This window comes from Arabidopsis thaliana, chromosome 5 (assembly GCF_000001735.4).
Source record: "Arabidopsis thaliana chromosome 5, partial sequence".
Taxonomy (NCBI): Eukaryota; Viridiplantae; Streptophyta; class Magnoliopsida; order Brassicales; family Brassicaceae; genus Arabidopsis; species Arabidopsis thaliana.
In genome coordinates, this window is record NC_003076.8 from 15,252,524 (window position 1) to 15,272,178 (window position 19,655).

The 19,655-nt window shown below is 32.4% G+C and overlaps 3 protein-coding genes and 1 long non-coding RNA gene across 12 annotated transcripts; 3 read left to right on the forward strand and 1 right to left on the reverse strand.

Moving 5' to 3' along the window:
• Positions 1 to 3,719: 3,719 nt before the first annotated feature.
• On the forward strand, positions 3,720 to 6,291 carry AT5G38200 (Class I glutamine amidotransferase-like superfamily protein). 3 transcript variants are annotated; one of them, NM_123181.4, is made up of 5 exons: positions 3,753 to 3,971; positions 4,145 to 4,458; positions 4,536 to 4,952; positions 5,034 to 5,243; positions 5,694 to 6,291. In NM_123181.4, the coding sequence occupies exons 1-5, from the start codon at positions 3,860 to 3,862 to the stop codon at positions 5,949 to 5,951; spliced, it is 1,311 nt and encodes a 436-aa protein (NP_568556.3). In that variant the 5' UTR covers positions 3,753 to 3,859; the 3' UTR covers positions 5,952 to 6,291. The 3 variants fall into 3 exon arrangements, with proteins under 3 accessions (NP_001332709.1, NP_568556.3, NP_001332710.1); NM_001344232.1 differs by having other exon boundaries at positions 5,406 to 6,232; NM_001344231.1 differs by having other exon boundaries at positions 3,720 to 3,971; positions 5,034 to 6,232.
• Positions 6,292 to 8,140: 1,849 nt separating this feature from the next.
• Positions 8,141 to 13,096, reverse strand: AT5G38212. 3 transcript variants are annotated; one of them, NR_143309.1, is made up of 4 exons: positions 12,275 to 12,966; positions 10,293 to 12,153; positions 9,748 to 10,038; positions 8,281 to 9,206 (listed from the first exon to the last, which is right to left on the reverse strand). It is a non-coding gene; the product is annotated as an other RNA (long non-coding RNA). The 3 variants fall into 3 exon arrangements; NR_143308.1 differs by having other exon boundaries at positions 8,180 to 10,038; positions 12,275 to 13,095; NR_143307.1 differs by having other exon boundaries at positions 8,141 to 12,153; positions 12,275 to 13,096.
• AT5G38210 (Protein kinase family protein) lies at positions 8,227 to 13,107 on the forward strand (the record flags this gene model as incomplete). 3 transcript variants are annotated; one of them, NM_123182.4, is made up of 4 exons in its annotated part: positions 8,227 to 9,268; positions 11,369 to 11,401; positions 11,505 to 12,143; positions 12,222 to 13,107. In NM_123182.4, 4 exons carry the CDS (start codon positions 8,512 to 8,514, stop codon positions 12,851 to 12,853), a joined length of 2,061 nt encoding a protein of 686 aa, NP_198637.2. In that variant the 3' UTR covers positions 12,854 to 13,107. The 3 variants fall into 3 exon arrangements, with proteins under 3 accessions (NP_198637.2, NP_001331338.1, NP_001331339.1); NM_001344233.1 differs by lacking the exon at positions 8,227 to 9,268 and adding an exon at positions 10,364 to 11,156; NM_001344234.1 differs by lacking the exon at positions 8,227 to 9,268 and adding an exon at positions 10,418 to 11,156.
• Positions 13,108 to 16,150: 3,043 nt separating this feature from the next.
• AT5G38220 (alpha/beta-Hydrolases superfamily protein) lies at positions 16,151 to 18,933 on the forward strand. 3 transcript variants are annotated; one of them, NM_001036901.1, is made up of 6 exons: positions 16,304 to 16,784; positions 17,396 to 17,432; positions 17,541 to 17,777; positions 17,855 to 17,902; positions 18,225 to 18,643; positions 18,725 to 18,863. In NM_001036901.1, the coding sequence occupies exons 1-5, from the start codon at positions 16,489 to 16,491 to the stop codon at positions 18,615 to 18,617; spliced, it is 1,011 nt and encodes a 336-aa protein (NP_001031978.1). In that variant the 5' UTR covers positions 16,304 to 16,488; the 3' UTR covers positions 18,618 to 18,643; positions 18,725 to 18,863. The 3 variants fall into 3 exon arrangements, with proteins under 3 accessions (NP_198638.2, NP_974859.1, NP_001031978.1); NM_123183.6 differs by having other exon boundaries at positions 16,151 to 16,784; positions 18,225 to 18,933; NM_203130.3 differs by having other exon boundaries at positions 16,260 to 16,784; positions 18,235 to 18,812.
• Positions 18,934 to 19,655: the final 722 nt, after the last annotated feature.

Consider the following 19,655-nt stretch of genomic DNA (forward strand, 5'->3'; position numbering starts at 1 on the left):
TAGCATTTTTTTTGTATGAACGTAAAATTTTAGTCAACAAAAAACATGGGTTACATAGAATGCATCTCCTTTTTAAAAGTGTTGAATTTAAAACAGAGAGAAAAACAGAGGATGTTAAGTGTTATTGTCGGGATTGGAACCATATGTGGAGGCCGTCATCAAGCATTCAAGCTTCGTCAAAATGGTTTTGGTAGAGGAAAGCTACGTCATCATAATCAAACCATCAAAGACAAATTTATTCCTATGAGATCACCGTCCTCTCTTTGCATTTGAAGTTTCCAGCAATTTATCGTTCTTATGAACAAGTTAAACATTAGTATCCACTTACACCACTCACACGATGATTCTCATGGGTTCACCTCTCTTTGGATCCGGGATTACTTCTTGTTGGGCCAAAATTTCACTTAAGCTAATGGGCTTAATTAAAATAAAGTGTTTGAAAATAAATGGGCTTAAGACATGACTTAGCTCACGTTGGAGCTCTGGTGGTTGTCGGATCGGGTCTTGAAAGGAGGAAACAAAGTCGCTAATGCTATGTTCTTCACGTCCTGGAGAATAGTTCTTCTTCGCTTCCTCAACTCCATGAGAATAGGAGTTGTTGAAATATCAAGTCACCCACTACCTCCTATATTTTTGTTGGACTTGGTTTTGATTTTATGAACAAACAAATTAAAATCTAATCTCAAACCTATATAACGAGGTTACGCTTCACAGATAGAGTAACACTTAAACGTTCACACATATATAAAAATAAATCTTCTCCAACAATTTCTCTATGTCTTAAATTAAATCTCGAGAGTATCGTAAAAACTATGTTCCTTTGAGTGGTAAGAAACCAGTTTATAGAGGTTGTATCATGGGATCCTTGAATCACATAAAAACTGTCACACTACGGGTGATTCAAAAGTTAAGGAAAGAGTTCATCAACTCGACTTCTCTCATATCTTTCCTTAAAAAATTTATGATTTCGATTTCAATTATTTTTACGTTTTGCTAATTTTAGCTCACACTTCTCAACCGCTCCACCACCATACTGAGCTACACCGAACTCATATATTGTGTTTTTTTTTCTCTTCTAAATGAGAAAATCAACATGAATCATAAGAATCACGTTTATAACATAGATATAGACAATAATACATGTAGAACAATGAAGAGTTTTTGGAATCCAGAACTGTGTATGGAACTACATATGCGATTTAAAATAGGAACCCTATGTTCCACACTAGAAACCTAAAGAAACTTAAAAGTGATGCAATTGTGGACTCATGTGAAACAATGGGTTTAGGTTAAATCTTAAAAGGAGTATGCATGCGGATACGTTACTTCTGGCAACGTTTTTTTCAAAGAATTTGTTTTAATTTGTTTTATACTTTTTTACAATTAGGTACGAAGCTGGCATGAGGTATGAAGAAAGTCTATAAAAATAGCTTATGTGGATGTTTTGAGAAGCCTGTAAGGCTACATTTAGGTATGGAGTTGATATGTATTGGGCAAAGATCATTCAAATAAACAAAACTTATTACTCCAAGTCTCAACAAAAGGAAAATGAATGACTTTGGACTTCCTCAACATTGGGCTGCCCAATTTGGGCATTTATTTTATTTGGACTTCTACTAGAACATACATCATTTTTGGTTCAATTTAACTTTTTAAGTGTATGGGTCTTGTTCGAATAATGGGGGTCTAAGAGCATCTTGTATGGTCTGTCATAAATTTCAATACAATTATACAAAAGTGGGTTGCATGACTAGTAATCTGGGTACCAAAATTCGATTTTGAAACATCTGACCCTCTTGTTAATAATAATAATACTTAATAAACGCAGACAAGAAAAAAATTAGAAAAAAAGAGGAGACTTGAGAGTTTGAGACCTTCTTGTTGAACGATCATTAATTTGACCAGTCCAGAAAAATAATAATATAATCTTAAATTCAATTTTGACGGAAACGCAGACACAATATTGCATGGGTCCTTCACATGCCTTGTTTATTATTTTTTAAGGAAATCAAGAGTATATGGTCAATATGGAGAGAAAATCCTTTGTATGGTCCAAGATCAATGCTTTATGTATTTTATATTTGATAAATATTATATCTTAAGGCCTACTATTAAACAAATCTAAATTTTTTTATTTTTAATTAAAAAAAAAAAAAAAAAGGAAAATTGTATTTGATCAATACTAAGAAACAACGAAATCTTACATATACTACATAAAAAAAAATTATATGTAAAATTTATTGATCAATGCTAAAGAAAACATTAAAATTCGTAATAATTTTTCAAATCCTACATAAACATAAATAGTTATTCAAACTTTTCTCGTTGATATTTATTGATTGAAAACAAAATTTCTGTAAAACTTATTTTGATTTTATATCAATGAAACAAACTAGTACTGTATGTTGCTAGTCAAAGAATGAAAACAAGTTAGAGATTTTACGAATCAATGTAATTTTCCTCCAAATCAGTTTAGTTTTTTTTTTTTTTTTTGTCGAAATCAGTTTAGTTTTAATTTTGAATAGTGATGTATTATGTATTTAATATCAATGAGATGGTTGTTAAATAATAGACATAGATGTATCGTTTTGATAGGCCATTCAATCATGCTACTTTCATTTTTGTACAAAACTAATTATATGATAGTGAACTTCATGAGAGTGAATTCGAGATACAAAGACAGAGGTCAATTAGAGTCAAGAATTTCTTGTTTGGCCATGAATTTTTCTATTGGTGAGTTTATGATTATGAGTATAGACTTGATAGTAAATAAATCTTACGCAAATAGTGCTACGTCAGCTATGACGAGGACCATAGAACGAGCCTTCCCACCACACGTGTCCTAAAGCTTATGTTGACTCAAAATATTGATACACTGTACAAATTTATAGCTGTATTTTCTTGAAAAGAAATTATACTTTCGTTAACAATAAAATTAGCAAAATTCTTCTATATAAATTTAAAATCTATATACAATTATTTGTAATCAGTTACAGTTTTCTTTTATAATTTTTATAGGTCTAAATATATCTTATTTTAAGTTGTATGAACAATAATTTTTATTTTTGGTACCACCTAGAAAGCTATTTTCATTATATTTTTTTAAGAGTATATATTTTTGTTTTAAAATAATTTGGGACTTATAATTCTCTTTAATGGCATAAGCATTATTCAGAAACACACATGAATATGTGGCAACCTTATCAAGAATTCACTCGTATTCGTTTCTATCAAATGCATATAAAGTAAATAATTTTTAATTTCCTTTTCCAAATGATTATATCAAATTAACAAAAAAGTTACATATTTATATCCAAAAAAAAAATTAAGCAGAAAATAATTAACTACTAAAGTGGGCCAGAGAAAATTAATTACATACCACTCAAAAAATTTAGATTTGATCTGAGGAAGTTGTTAACCAGACACAACGTATATGAATTCGATTCATTTCCTCATTTAACTCTTTTCATTTTAAAATTCACCAAAAATCTTTACCCAAAAACAAAAATAGTTTTATTAATTATAATATATATCTTTATCCATTCTAATTCCAGTATAGTCAGCAACTTAATAAGACCTGTCCCCTTCTGTATTCCTTCAAAGCAACAACTAAAAAAAAAAAAACCGTAATTTATAATTTTAAATTAGGAAAAATAGTCAGAAAATAAAATAAAATAAACAACGAAAATCCAAGTCGGCTTTAGCCTCTCTTTGGTCACTATAAATTCGCCTTTTGCTTCTCTCTATCTCTATCACGAGAACTCTCTCTGTTAACGTTTCACGTCACCATCAAATCTAACAAACACACATAAACTATTTTTTTTGTTATTTGCTTTTTCATTTTCTAGGTACAAATCAAATGGGAACAATAGATATGGATCCAAAGTTGAATGATCTCTCTCAAATCCTCCCTCGTGTCCTCGTCGTATCTAGACGCACCGTTCGTAAAAACAAATTCGTCGATTTCGTTGGTTAGGACAAAACAAAACTCTACCTTCTTGTTCTGTTTTTTTTTGTCTTAATCATGCATGGTTCTGTTTTTTTTTGGCTTAAAATCGAAACTTTTGGATGTTTCTTCTTCATAATGCAAATGGGTTCTCTTTATATTGTGGTTTTGTGAAATTGTGGGGTTTTTCTTTTTCAGGTGAATACCATCTTGATTTGATAGTACGTTACGGATGTGTACCAGTGATTGTACCAAGAGTAACGGGTGTTCACATGTTGCTTGAGAGTTTTAAACCAATACATGGAGTTTTACTTTGTGAAGGAGAAGATATTGATCCTTCTCTTTATGAATCTGAAATATCTTCTCTTTCTCCTGAAGAGCTTCAAGAGATTAGAGAAACACATGCTAGTGATACAGCTATTGATAAAGAGAAAGATTCTATTGAGTTAGGTCTTGCTAAGCTTTGTCTTGAACAGAACATTCCTTACTTAGGAATCTGTAGAGGATCACAAGTAAGTCTCTTTTTGAGTTTATGTCTTTTGGTTAGAACATAAAATGTTAATGATGATGATAAGTTTTGTTTTGGCAGATTTTGAATGTTGCTTGTGGTGGGACTCTTTATCTAGATTTAGAGAAAGAGCTAACGAATAAGTTACCAGAAGAACGAAGAACGATGCATATCGATTATGATAATTATGATGGTCATAGACATGTTGTGAGGATTGTTGAGAACAGTCCACTTCATTCCTGGTTTAAAGATTCATTAGATGGTGAAAATATGGAGATTTTGGTTAATAGTTATCACCATCAAGGTGTGAAGAGACTGGCACAAAGATTTGTGCCAATGGCTTTTGCTGCTGATGGGTTAATGGAAGGTTTTTACGATCCGGATGCGTATAATCCTGAAGAAGGGAAGTTCATAATGGGTTTACAGTTTCATCCAGAGAGAATGAGACAACATGATCTTGATGAGTTTGATTATCCTGGTTGTCCTGCTGCTTATCAGGTTTGTGTGATTTTGAAGATTGTTGTTAGTTAAGTAAGTTGTGAAAATTGAGTTCTAATGTGATTTTGATTTAATTTGTAGGAGTTTGCAAAGGCGGTGATTGCGTACCAGAAGAAGCTGAATAGCTCATTGTCTGTTCCAAAGACATTGAAGCTTGATAGTGAAATGGAGAATAAAAGAAAGATGCTTGTTAGGAGTTTCTCACTTGCTAAGTATATGTATGTTAGAGGAGCACCAGGGAAGAACCCATCAAAAGAATCAGAACTTGAAGTTGGAGCCGAGTTCCTTGAGGTAAATGATCACTAAATCTCTCGACTTAACTTTACAAAATCTTGATCACATTTGATTGCAAGAGGCAAAATGGTTTAGACACTTGCTTGGCCTTTCGTTATCTTAAGAGTTACATAGTGCAAGCCAGTTTTTTTTTTTTAATATGCATAGCATTCATTTTAGATGATGTCTATGGTTGTTGTGATGGGCCAAAGCGCCTCGGACCAGACCAGCCCATTTTATGCCGGTTCTGATTTCGGCTTGTGGGAAGCAAACATGCATGTGGGACATAACATGCATGGTGGGTTTTGATTACTTGAAAACGGATATCGTTAGGCCCGGCTCACGGGATTTTGGCCCACCAGGCCACCACAACAACCTTAGTGATGTCCTACTATTTTGACCCACAATGTTTTTATCAAAGATGAATTATTATTGTATCTTTTGCTAACTTTGTTCTTTTGTGTGTAGTCGAACACGGCGCTAAGCGCAGAGCAAGAGATGAGGCTGAAGGAGATGGGAGCGACGGTGAGGAACGGAGGATCATATATGAAAAAGTTGAAAGTGGACGAGGATAAGCAGAGGATGGCGAGGAACATGATGAAAAAGATGAACATAGAGCAACTCTCAGAGCTTATGGCGTTTTATCATTTGATGGGTAATATATGTGGAGAGGTTTTGGACCGAAAGCTTCAAGGCAATGTCAATGAATGCTTGAGGGACCTATGAGTTTCATGTGAATGAATCGCATGCAGAGGATGCTTTAAGGAAAAGCGACTTTGTAAATTTGCTTTTTATATTTTTTGGTCAGAGGATGGAAAAAATGGTAACGTGTGTGTGGTCAGTTTAACAGTCATAGGTTATATGATGATTTTACCAACAAGTTTTTTTATTACAAATATTTTCATGATTTGCTTTAGCCAATATTGCTGATGTAGATCCAACAATGATTTCAATGTTTTGTGAAACTAGCACATTTGTTATAAATTATGGAATAAATACTATCTGGTATAATAATGGTGTACAAAATTAAAATGAATAAATTTAATTTTATATAATAATAAAAAAATAGATAAATTGGCACGAAATATTTGTATCCAACAACATAGTATCACTTATCTAAACATTACTCAATCAAATAAAGTTGTTGACAAAGCAAAAATCTTATGAAAAAATGAAGGATTCTCTCCATTTTAATCGTCTCTTCGTCTTGCATGTTTAATCGATAAGACGATAACGATTAGAGTGACGTTAATTTCACTTATACATGAGTCTCCAAGAGAAAGAGATGCTATATTAAATCAAGCAGCTCTTGTTCTGATGGGGCAAAGAGGCCTCGACCGGCATATTCCAGTTTAAGCTAGGAGCCTTGATTATTCTATAGGCAGGTGATAGGAAAAAAGATTGTTAGGTATATATCAAGTATAATATTGTATTTCTAGGTACATATCGTACATGGCAGGCCCTGAAATTTTGGGGGCCTAAAATTTTTAAGAAGTTTGTTGTAGTTTCTAAAATTGGGGGCCAATTTATAGGAAAAATCAATTGGGGGCCTTTTTGTAAAGAAAAAATAACTAAAATTTTGGGGACTACAGTCAATTGTTTCTTCTTGCTCTGCTTAGTTACGACACTATATGTATGACTATATGTATTAACTATACGATGTAATGTGTTTTATACCATAGACATACAATTCCGGTACGCTATTTGACTAGCTTCGACGTTAACCAACATTGACCAACAAAAATATTTAAGAAATTATTTTATTTACTTTTTAATATTAAAAAGAAAATATATTTTTTTGTTGGGTGTTGTATAATAAAAAACACATTCTATATTCAATATCAATATATTTTGTATATATATTTTTAATGCATTAGAACCTATAATAGTTAAAAAAAATTAATTTCAAAACTAAACTAAAAGTGTAATAAAAACATTATTAAAATTTCAAAATATTAAAATTTAAATTAAAAACAAAAAATCTTATTAGAATCAATCAATATATTCTATATACTTCACATAACTTTCGTGAAGAATGTGATTATCGAAGTCATTGTTGTTCATGTGTGTATTGCGATTCACCATGCATTACTAAAATCATGGATCCCACTTATTTTGTTTGCGGGTAGTGCCCTTAGCACCGTTGTTTTGACTTTCATAGATTGTGTCTTCAAGAAAATATAAACTGGAAATACGCATTATTATTAAAAAATTTATTACAATTTCCTTACATAATTGATTCTAAGAAGATTATGAAATCATTAATAAAGTTATTTTTTGTATAATATCTTGTTTACTTTGTAAAAAAAATTATTAAAAACATTCTCGTAATAACACATAAATAACCAAAAAATTTGCAGTGTTTCCTTTTAATATAGAAAAGATAGAATCATTAGCTTTAATTTGACTTTTAATATTTTAAAATTTTAAAAATATTTTTATTTCGCTTTTAGTTTAGTTTTGAAATGAAAAAAAAAACTAACTATTGTAAGAGTTAATGATTTAAATGTATACATATAAAATATATTTATGTTACAGAAAGAATGTATTTTTATTATACAATACCAAATAAAACTATTTTTTCTAATATTAATATAAATAATAAAAATTTGTTGGTCAATGTCGGTCAGCGTTAGAATCAATCAATCGGTGTACCAAAATTGTATTTCTATAGTATTAACCATATGATGTTGGATAATTTATATATATGATCATGCAATATATTTACTTTGTGTAGTTGAAAACACAATATTATACTTATATGTGTGAACATGCATTCTTATATATTTATTTCGTCTAGCTATCAATTTTTTTCTTTAATTTTATATAATTAGCTGCAATTTTTTTTTTTAACTCCAATTTTATACTTCAATGACGTATAATATTTTATAGTTGTTGGCCTATCTTTGTATAACCTAACGTAAAATGCTATTTCAATATAACAAACCTTACAAATTACAATTACGAACCCTATTTTATCACTTTTCTTCCTAAGAAAGATTTTTCTGAACTCTGAAATAGTTTTTCTTATACGTTAACAAGATTTTCCACAGTGAATGACTTACAAATAAAACGAGAAAAGTCTTCCAAAGTCAACTAACCAAAGACGTGTCATTTAGTTCTCCAAGTCTATGAGTATCTGTCCTTCTCAATATTGACTTAGTCGTGGTTCGACCATTCCACTAGCTCTTTTCTGTCTCCACTTGGTTTTTTTTTGTTTAATCATTTATCATCTACTCTACTTTAAACACAAACCAAAAAAGAAACTACTTTCCAGATATCAATCATGTTCTCTCCAGTACTCTTCAGATTCTCAAAACCTAATTCTTTTCTGGTCCTTCTCTTCTTCTTATCCTATATTCACTTTCTTCCTTGTGCTCAAAGTCAACGAGAACCATGTGACACTCTGTTTCGTTGTGGGGATCTCACAGCCGGTTTCCCTTTCTGGGGAGTGGCTCGGCCCCAACCTTGTGGTCATCCATCTTTAGGACTTCACTGCCAAAAACAAACAAATTCGACTTCTCTAATCATCTCAAGTCTGATGTACCGTGTTCTCGAAGTAAATACCACTACTAGTACTCTTAAATTAGTAAGGCAAGACTTTTCAGGTCCATTCTGCTCGGCTTCATTCAGCGGAGCAACGTTGACTCCTGAACTTTTTGAGCTTTTGCCAGACTACAAGACCCTCTCCGCTTACTACCTCTGCAACCCTAGTCTTCACTATCCTGCGAAATTCATATGTCCAAATAAGGGTGTTGGCTCAATACATCAGGATGATTTGTATCACAATCACTGTGGTGGGATTTTCAACATCACTGTTCCCATAGGTTATGCTCCAGAGGAAGGAGCTTTGAATGTAACCAATTTGGAAAGTGTTCTTAAAAAAGGATTTGAGGTGAAACTTAGCATCGATGAGAGACCGTGTCAAGAATGTAAAACCAATGGTGGAATCTGCGCCTACCATGTTGCAACTCCGGTTTGCTGCAAGACAAACTCGTCATCAGAAGTCAATTGCACTCCAATGATGCCATCTGGATCTAGTGGTATGTTTCTGAACTATCAGCAAATTTCATAAGCATAACATATACATTTCCCACTTGCCAAATTTGGGCAGTATTACCACAGTGCAACCAGGCAAAAATAGACATGTCGATCCACATCCTCTATAAGTTCTGCTATGACACATACCACAACTATTATCCCCTAGGTTGCAAAAATTGGTAAGCCCCAAGCATATAGAACATGCTAATCACCAAGAACCGCAGCTCATACTTTGGTGTTCTAAATTATACAAAACAAAACCATTTTCTGCAATGTCTCTAACCAAGTCACACAGTTTTCTTTTTTTCCAGTATCTCTCGGTCAGTTTTAGCAGTGTTAAGATATACCTTAGTCCCTAGTGAGCTCAAGAGAGAAGGTAGAAACTTGAGTGGTCTAAAAAGTCTTTATCTGTTTCCAGCAACTAGACATACACAATTTCAATTCAAATAAGTCATTTTCAGGGTATGGAAGTCTTCCTTACCAGATTCTGTCATCTTTATCAACATCGTTCAGTTTCCGAGGTAAATACTAAAGAATCTTTTTCTTGTTCCAGTCTTCATTCTGTCCACATACCATTTGATGCCTTCACATTTATCTGAAACTGAATAAGAAAGTTGAGAGTAAAAGAAGGGCCAACAACGGTCAAGTCTTTCTTCATAGTCGATTTTTAACCCCTTTGGAGATTTTCTTCTATAGTCTAGTTTTATCTCCTTTTCTACTTTGCCTGGCTTTTCCAAGTAAAGTTCTTGTGCCGGCACTTGTTTAGGTCATCCTACAAACATAAAAGAAATTAATTATTTAATAGCAACCACTCAAAATTTTTTTTTTTTTATTGAATATCTTGATTGTCTATTCGAAGACTAAGTCCTCCTAACCCACCTAATTCCAAAGAAATTTCCCATTGAAAATATTATCAGATAAACAACAAAGAAAAAAAGAAACCTTAATAATATTTTCTTTCTTTCAACTCATATAAAACTATGACTTAGACAAACACAATTCACCAATTCCTAATCTGTCTTTTACCTCTTATTCTTTGTCTTCATTTTCTTGTTCATCTCCAAGAAAAAAAAAAAAAACAAACAGAGGAGATCACCATGATCAATCTTTCTCTGTCTCTGACAAAATCTTGGTCCAATACAATCATATGGATGCTCTTTGTGATCCCCTCTTGTGTTTTCTCAGTTGTTGATGAGCAACACAAACACTGCAGTCCTAGGTTTAAATGCGGAAACCAGTCAGAACTCTATTATCCCTTTTGGATATCTGAGAGAAAAGAGTGCGGTCACCCAGATTTCGAGGTCAACTGCAGCGGAGATTTTGCAGAGCTTACTGTATCCACAGTTAAGTTCCAAATCCTTGAGATGAACTATGAGTTTGAAATCATAAGACTAGCCAGAATGGATTATCGCAACAATCTTTGTCCTCAGCATCCTGCGAATGCATCTATCAACCATGATGTCCTTCCATTTTCTCCCGACACCAAGCTGTCAACTTTTTATCACGACTGCCAATCAACGGTAGATGTACATCCCAATGATTACATTAAACAGCTTAACTGTGAGGATTATATCGGTGGGAAAAGTTACTTTGTCTCGTCCTCTTCACATTCTGGGGATAGAGCTACCTTAGCTGCATTGAGTGCATCGTGCGAAGGGGTCGATATTCCAGTCTCTCGGTCAGCCTTGAAGACAGTAGAGAAAAATCAGAGTCTGGAGGCTATGAAGAAGGCTATTGATGAGGGTTTCGAACTTGGCTTCAACAATGAATGTTCCCAATGCGCAATATCAGGGGGCGCTTGTGGCTTTGATCAGAGATTGAAAGCATTTGTTTGCTATTGTGCGGATGAGCCTCACGAGAGTACTTGCTATTCTGAAATAGTAAAGAAGAGTAATGATTCATCTTTATCTGCTTTACTGAATACTTTAGCTGACCTAAGTTAATCTGATCCTAAATTCGTCTCTGAATCTAATTGGCTAATGTCCTTCCATAAGAACCAGATCTCTTATCTTCCTCAGAAACTCTCTTGACTTTCAAACTATGTTTTATGCACCATTCTAAAATTCTGTCTTAAATTTTAACTGATATTATTCTCATGGTAGCTCATGCAGGTCTCTCCAAAAAAGGGAAAATAGGTATGTGTCCATCCTTTTTCCTTTCAAGGAAACTAATTTCAGTAGAACATACCTACGTAACCGCATCATAATACGAACATCTTGTCTTTCCGTTTATCTCTAGGCATCGGATTCGCTTCTGGATTCTTGGGTGCCACACTTATCGGCGGATGTTTACTCTGTATCTTCATCCGGAGAAGGAAGAAACTAGCAACACAATACACAAACAAAGGCCTATCAACAACAACACCTTACTCAAGCAATTATACAATGTCAAACACTCCAACCTCCACAACAATCTCTGGCAGCAATCACTCTCTTGTACCTTCAATATCTAACCTTGGAAACGGAAGCGTCTACTCTGGAATTCAAGTCTTCAGCTACGAAGAACTCGAGGAAGCCACTGAAAATTTCTCCAAAGAACTCGGAGATGGAGGCTTCGGTACTGTCTACTACGGTACACTAAAAGACGGACGAGCAGTAGCTGTGAAACGACTCTTCGAAAGATCACTAAAACGCGTGGAACAATTCAAGAACGAAATCGATATCTTGAAATCCCTAAAACACCCGAACCTAGTGATTCTATACGGATGCACAACAAGACATAGCAGAGAGTTACTCCTAGTATACGAATACATCTCCAATGGCACACTCGCTGAACATCTCCATGGAAACCAAGCACAATCTCGCCCTATTTGTTGGCCTGCTCGACTCCAAATAGCCATCGAAACCGCTAGCGCCTTGTCCTATCTCCACGCCTCAGGTAACACATACTGAACACACACACATGACACATACACACAATGAGATTAGTTTACTAATGATGAATTCTCTGATTCAGGGATCATACACAGAGACGTTAAGACTACTAACATTCTCTTAGATAGCAATTACCAAGTCAAAGTAGCTGATTTCGGACTCTCACGGTTGTTTCCGATGGATCAAACTCACATCTCCACTGCTCCACAAGGTACTCCAGGATATGTAGATCCTGAGTATTACCAATGTTACCGATTAAACGAGAAGAGTGACGTTTACAGCTTCGGAGTCGTACTCTCCGAACTAATCTCATCGAAAGAAGCTGTTGATATCACCAGACACCGCCACGATATTAACCTCGCCAACATGGCGATTTCGAAAATCCAAAACGACGCCGTACATGAGCTCGCGGATCTATCACTCGGATTCGCGAGAGATCCTTCGGTGAAGAAGATGATGTCGTCGGTTGCTGAATTAGCATTCCGATGTTTGCAACAGGAGAGAGACGTACGGCCATCGATGGATGAGATCGTTGAGGTTTTGAGAGTGATTCAGAAGGATGGGATAAGTGATTCGAAGGATGTGGTTGTGGAGATTGATGTGAACGGTGGTGATGATGTTGGATTGTTGAAGCATGGTGTTCCTCCGCCGTTATCGCCGGAGACTGATAAAACGACGGCGAGTAGTTCGAATACTACGGCGAGTTCGTTTTGAAGAGAGTAGGAAGGAGACTCTAGTTCTGAAGGAAGGTTCGTTTTGTCAGTAAATAAAAAAAATCATTTTTCATTTTTGCCTTTTGAAATTTTTTTTTATAAATCTTGTCGTTAACCTTTTGACTTTTTTTTTTTGTCGACACCTTTTGACTTTTTTCATCGGTTCCGATATTTTATCCTTTCTATATATTATTTTTGTATCGGAATTTTTATTTTATCCTTTTTTAAAATCATATATTACCAAATCACAGTGAACAAATAGTGCTTAATCTTTGGAAGATGCATGCAAATTAAAATATAACAATAATGCTAATGGGAATATTGCTAATTGCTATATTAAAATGAAGAGATGTAGAATACTATTTTTATAATACATCGTCATGGTGTAAGGATGGGCATAATATCTAAAACTTAGCATCCAATCCGAAAAATTCGATCTAAATCCGAATTGAAAATCTCAAAATATTCGAACGGGCTTTATACTTCCAAACCCGAATCCAATCTGAACCGATATTCGAATAGATATCCGAACATATCCATAATTAAATACATAGTAGTAATATATTATTAATATTTATATTTGTGATAATTTAATTGTCAAAATATGCAGCTTTCCGATATTTAAAATATATTTAGTATTTAATCTACTTTTGAGTAAAAATATTTAAAGTTTTTAGATATTTTGTGTATTTTCGAGTAGTTTAGATAGATTTGATTATAAAAATTGATTTTTGGGAACTTCGGGTACTCCGAATCTAAATCCGAAATATCTGATTCGAACCCGATCCAAATCTGAAATCTTGAAATATCCGAACGGGTTCTATACTTTTAAATTCGAAAATTCAAAAACACAAACTATTTGATCCCAATCCAAACGGATATCCAAACGACCAGACCTAATGGTTCATACCGTTGGTTAATATAATGTTTTTTTTTTCGAGTTTAGAAGTGAAAGTCTTCATATGAAATTTACACTGATTAACCGGCAAAATCAAACCGATTAACATGAATTAAATATCATTTTACTTCGAATAGTTCGGCTCGGTCAAACCATAAATAATTACATTGATAAACAAGATTCTTCAATTAACTTAAATGTCTCCACAAACAACTATCATCTGGATTATATGGAGATGTTGGATGCCACTAACTTGTATTTGCTCCGTTAACGTGAATTCATATCCACTACCCCCACAAGTCACCACAGCTCACAATAATTCAAAATACAAATTTTACAACTCCACCATCGCCACAAGCCATTGGAATATAGAAGAGAGAAAACGAATATAGAGAGGTGTTTTGAAAATTGTATTGTAACTTGTACGTTATCCTATCTATCATCTACTCCAATTGGTAGCTCAAAAATTAATTTGTGAAATTTGTATTTTGGATTATTGTTAAAAGGAAAATTATGTAGTCTTCATGCATCTAGTTTAATATTAAACATATGATATTCAATCTCGAATTGTAGCATTAATGTTGTTTAGATTAGAATGTTTGGTAGACAAAGAAAAATAGGTTTGTTATCAAAAATATTTATTAACAAAATAATAATAATCTATGATTTAATAATTATAATTTAACATGCTTTAACTATATAAAGGGTGGTTTTGTGCAAACAAAACTCTCAAAGTTGCCAATATTTGTAATTTTACTCTCCACCTTAAAAAAGTACAGAATAGTTTTATAAAATCTAAAATAATAATTATTATACCCATTTCGCTATTGTCAAGTTTATAAAATTTTGAGAAATAATATATTTAATCGAAGTCCTCGAGACGAAAAGTTCAAATCTACTTTTAGAATTTTAAAAATCCAATGTATGTGATCCTGAAAACATTTACAATGTATATATGTATAAAGACTATACTACGTTTTATTTTGGACTTATATAATTATTCTGTATTTTTTAAAGTGGAAGGTAAAATTGTAAGAATTGACGACTAACCCTTATGTAAAGTATACAATATGTAATTTAATCATATGATTTCTATTTTTTGTATTAATAATTATGATATAAAAAATTATAATGAAAACCATTACATGACTAGAAAATATGTTACATCTATGATTTCTATGATTATTAGTATATAAATATAGGTTAACAAAGAATATTATTATATAAATCTAGATCCACAGATTTTGAAGATGCTATTTTGTTAGTCATATTTTAATGAAAATATTAGTAATATAGTTTCTTAATTATAACACCAAAATGACATAAGCTTCAATAGTTTATTACTTTTTCTTCTTTTTTCATTATAACTATGTTGTTTGAAATTTGTTTAAAAATAATTATGTTTAACTATTTTTATTGCTAATTTATGTTATTTTCGTATATGCTATTATGTAGTTAATAAAGTTATATTCATTTTATTAATTATATTTGTATAGTTAGATTCACTTTTGATTCAAATATCAATTATATTTTTTTCATGTATAAATCTTTTTATCTATATACCCAAGTTTCTAAAATTTTTTAACTATCATGAAATACTTACATCAACAATATGATACAATGGTATGCAATTATGCTACTTATTTGGTTTGAAAGTTATCTAATTTGATTCTAAGCAAATAATTTCTTGTTCCATGTATTCTCTCCTAATCTAGTATTCCAATCACATCATGATAGGCTCATGGCTAAATATTGGATTGACATAATTTGAATAACAAATATATAAACTACTCATTTGCTTTAAAAGTTTTCATATGAAAAAAAAAAATCATAAATTAAATAGTCTTTTGAGTCAACACTTTTAGGTTTCTCTCTTTGCATTTGCATATATTCATATTAGAGAAAGGATCGTATATTGAACTTTTTGGTATATCTAACATCTCAAAAGATCACTATTTAACAAAAGATACATGTCAATATTAATGTTACCAATTTATCATAAACATACAAAAAAACCATATCATGTAAACAAAAAAATATAATAAAAAGAAAAGACTAAGCTAAAATTACTAAACTAAAGAAGGTTAAGTAACAAACAGTTAAGTTGTAATACACGAAAATTTTTAGTCATTATCAAATAATGACTATTACAAAAATAATAAAAATAAGAAAACTAAAATGAGAGTAGTGTTTGATACATTAACATGATTTTTGTATTTTTTCTTGGCCAAATTTCATATATGATTTCTCAAATGCGAACTCAGTTGATTTTTTTTTTTTTACTCATAACTTACTTAATTTCTTATGAAAAAAAAAATATTTGACAAACAAGAAATAAAATATCAAAACTATAAGTTTTTGTTTGTTTTTTAGAAAAGAAGTGAAAGCTCCGTTTGACAACCGCCATTTAGAGAGAAGCGCGACATTTTACTTTTCGACTTTCGTGTTTCTCCAGTGGAATTCTTTTCAATATACACGCGCCGCTTATTATCCCTCACGCGCCACCGTCGTGTAAACCATAAAAAATCTCAAATCTAAACTCTTTCATTTTCAACTTTTCCTTTTCTTCTTCTTCTTCTTTATCTTTCTCACTTCTCCTTTCTCCATCGTTCTATCATTTTCTCCTTTCCTTCACCTCAAGATCTCAAAAACACAAAAAGAGAAATCAATCAAAACCTTAGGGTTTTCTACTAATTTATCTGTGTGATGTTAAGAGAATCATCATCATCTTCGTCGTCATGGGAGGAGTAACTTCATCAATCGCTGCAAAATTCGCTTTTTTCCCGCCATCACCACCGTCTTATGGATTTGTTTCCGACGTTGACCGATTATACATAACAGAAGTACCTCGCCGTGATGATGTAGATGTATTGAAGCTAAAGACTCGTCGTGGTAACGAGATTGTAGCTATTTATATTAAACATCCTAAAGCTAATGGTACGCTTTTGTATTCACATGGTAACGCTGCTGATTTGGGTCAAATGTTTGAGCTTTTTATCGAACTTAGTAATCGTCTCCGACTTAATCTCATGGGGTAAGTAACTTTTTTCTTCTTCTCTATCTCTGTTTTTGTATAAAGTTTCGATTTTTGAGGATTGTTGTGAATGATACTGTTAATTTAGGGGTTTCCATGAAAAAAGGAGGAAACTTTCCAAAATTGGTTCGTTATCTCGTTGATGTTTTTAAATTTGAATTGAAGATTTGGTTTTGGATTGGTTATTAATGGCTTATAGTCCTGAATATAGTGACAAAATCTATGTGAAAGTCAGAGACTTTAGCCAAAATTTTCTGGGTCTTGTTGACCCCTCAAGACATTTATTCATATAGTTTTTGAAATTTCTATATAAATAATTTGACTTTTGTGAAATGTTGTGATGCAAGCATTTCATTGCAACTGTTTTCAATCATACTTCTCCTCTGTGGTAGAAGAAGAATTTAGATTCTGAGAATGCGATTTCGCATATCTTCATGCGTACTTGCTTAGGCCTTGTACTCAATTTTAACGACTGTGAAGACTGTAAATTGGTAATTAGTAGCAAAAGTTTCTCCACTTAAGTTGTGTTATTGCGGTAGTTACGGTCTATAATCCAATGATGAGTAGGTTATAATAGTTCTATAATCTCTTCTTTGGTTTTCTTTTTCCAGGTATGATTACTCTGGTTATGGTCAGTCTACTGGAAAGGTTGTATTCTGAGCTTCTAACTTTATAAAAGTGTATCTGACCGTCTTGTTATGTGTTAGAGAGTCCAGGGATTGTTTTTGATGGATTTAAGTTTGTTACTTGAATCAGGCAAGTGAATGTAATACCTATGCTGATATAGATGCAGCATATACTTGCCTCAAGGAACATTATGGTGTAAAAGATGATCAACTGATATTATATGGTCAGTCTGTTGGTAGTGGACCAACGATTGATTTAGCTTCACGCACGCCTAATTTGCGAGGAGTGGTTTTGCACAGCCCTATTCTCTCTGGGATGAGAGTTTTGTATCCGGTTAAACGTACCTATTGGTTTGACATTTACAAGGTAATTTAGCAAACATTCAGCTATGTTTGTTCTGGTTTTCATGTGTTCATGCTTACACGCACAATTCTTTGTTTCAGAATATTGACAAGATCGGTGCAGTTACCTGTCCTGTCTTAGTAATCCATGTGAGTAAATGATTATTCCTCTTTCATTATTGTCTCTTTCACTTTGCCTTTGATCTTCTCATTATTGGTGGAATCTTGTTGTCATTTATTGCCTCCACAGATTCTTGTAATGAATTAAAACTTGTAGGTTAACTGGACCATTTGACAAGAAAATGTTTGGTGAAACTCAAGTTGTTGAAATTTATGAGATATTTATTGGGTAGCCAACTTGAGTATTTCTCCAATAAGAATCATTGTCTTGTGCCTTAAAAACAGATTAGTGACATTAGTCTAAATTTAAATCACTTAAGAAGGTTTTTAACTCTCTTGTTTGGTCTGGTAGGGGACTGCAGATGAAGTGGTTGATTGTTCTCATGGAAAACAACTTTGGGAACTTTCAAAAGAAAAGTATGAGCCTTTATGGGTATCTGGAGGAGGACACTGCAATCTAGAACTCTATCCAGAGTTCATAAAACATCTGAAGAAATACGTAATTTCTATTTCCAAGGGACCAAGAACTGGTTCGAACAAGACTGCAACGACGGATGCAGCCAAAAAACAGAGCAAGCCTGCAGAGAACGGGCGTGCTGATACGTTTCAACTTGGCTGTTGCCTTCCAGAAGTTTCTAGAAACAGTGTAGACAGTCAGCTGGAGAAATCTAAGAAGACTAGTAAACCCGAGAAGTCTCGTATGAGCATTGATAGGTTTAGAAGGAAAAAAGGTTCAGTCTGGTGACATATAAAGGTCCATCGACAAAACAGGTTATTTGTAACTCCTGTTTCTGTAATTCATATGTTTCTGCATAAAATTATGACGTGTGGTTTTGTTTTTTTCTTTCTCAGGTTTGTGTATGTATTTTCTAATAGAAACAGATCAAACTCAAAAGTCTTGATTTCATATTTGGTTGTAACTTTGTCATGGTACAAAACTTGTAATCACTGACAAGTTTGATTTTAGTTTGGACTTGCTTTTCTCGAAACTAAAAACGCATATACAGTAAAACCTCTATAAATTAATAATGTTGGGAGCGAGAAAATTTATTAATTTAAAGAGGTATTAATTTATCGATAAATTAATAATTATTAATTTATAGAGAGATTTTACAAATTTTGTATTTTTTTTTTTTACAAAACTTCGATAGAAAAGTAGTTTTTCTTTATAATTAATAATTTTTTCTAAAACTAATTACAAGGAAAAAACAATGATTAAGTTTAAAAAATAATACAAAATTTTTTCGACGTAATAAAAATATTAGAATTAAACTCTACAAATAATTAATAGAAATTGAAGAAAAAATAATATTAGAGTCATATTTCAATAAATATTTTACATATAATATTGATATATATATATATGTGTATATATTTGTAAATTTATATAATTATTAATTTATAATATTGATGGGACCATATATTTATATAAGATTTTCGAAAAAGTTATTATCTTATTAATTTATCGATTTATATCAATTTTTACATTGGTCATAACTCGGGACGGGAATAATTTATTAATTTATAGAGGTTATTAATTTATCGAGTATTAATTTATGGAGGTTATACTGTAGTTTATGACTATTTAAGAAATTAATTATGTAATTAGCATATAGTTTTCCATTAAAAAGCGCATACAATAAATCTCCAAATCAACTAAAAAATATTAACAAAAAATAAATCAGCTGCCGGACTTTGAACCGGGAATGAGCAAGGATCAAACAGATCATTGGAGCTTAAATAGCTTTTGTGCTACAGCGGATTCTTTGATACTACATGAATT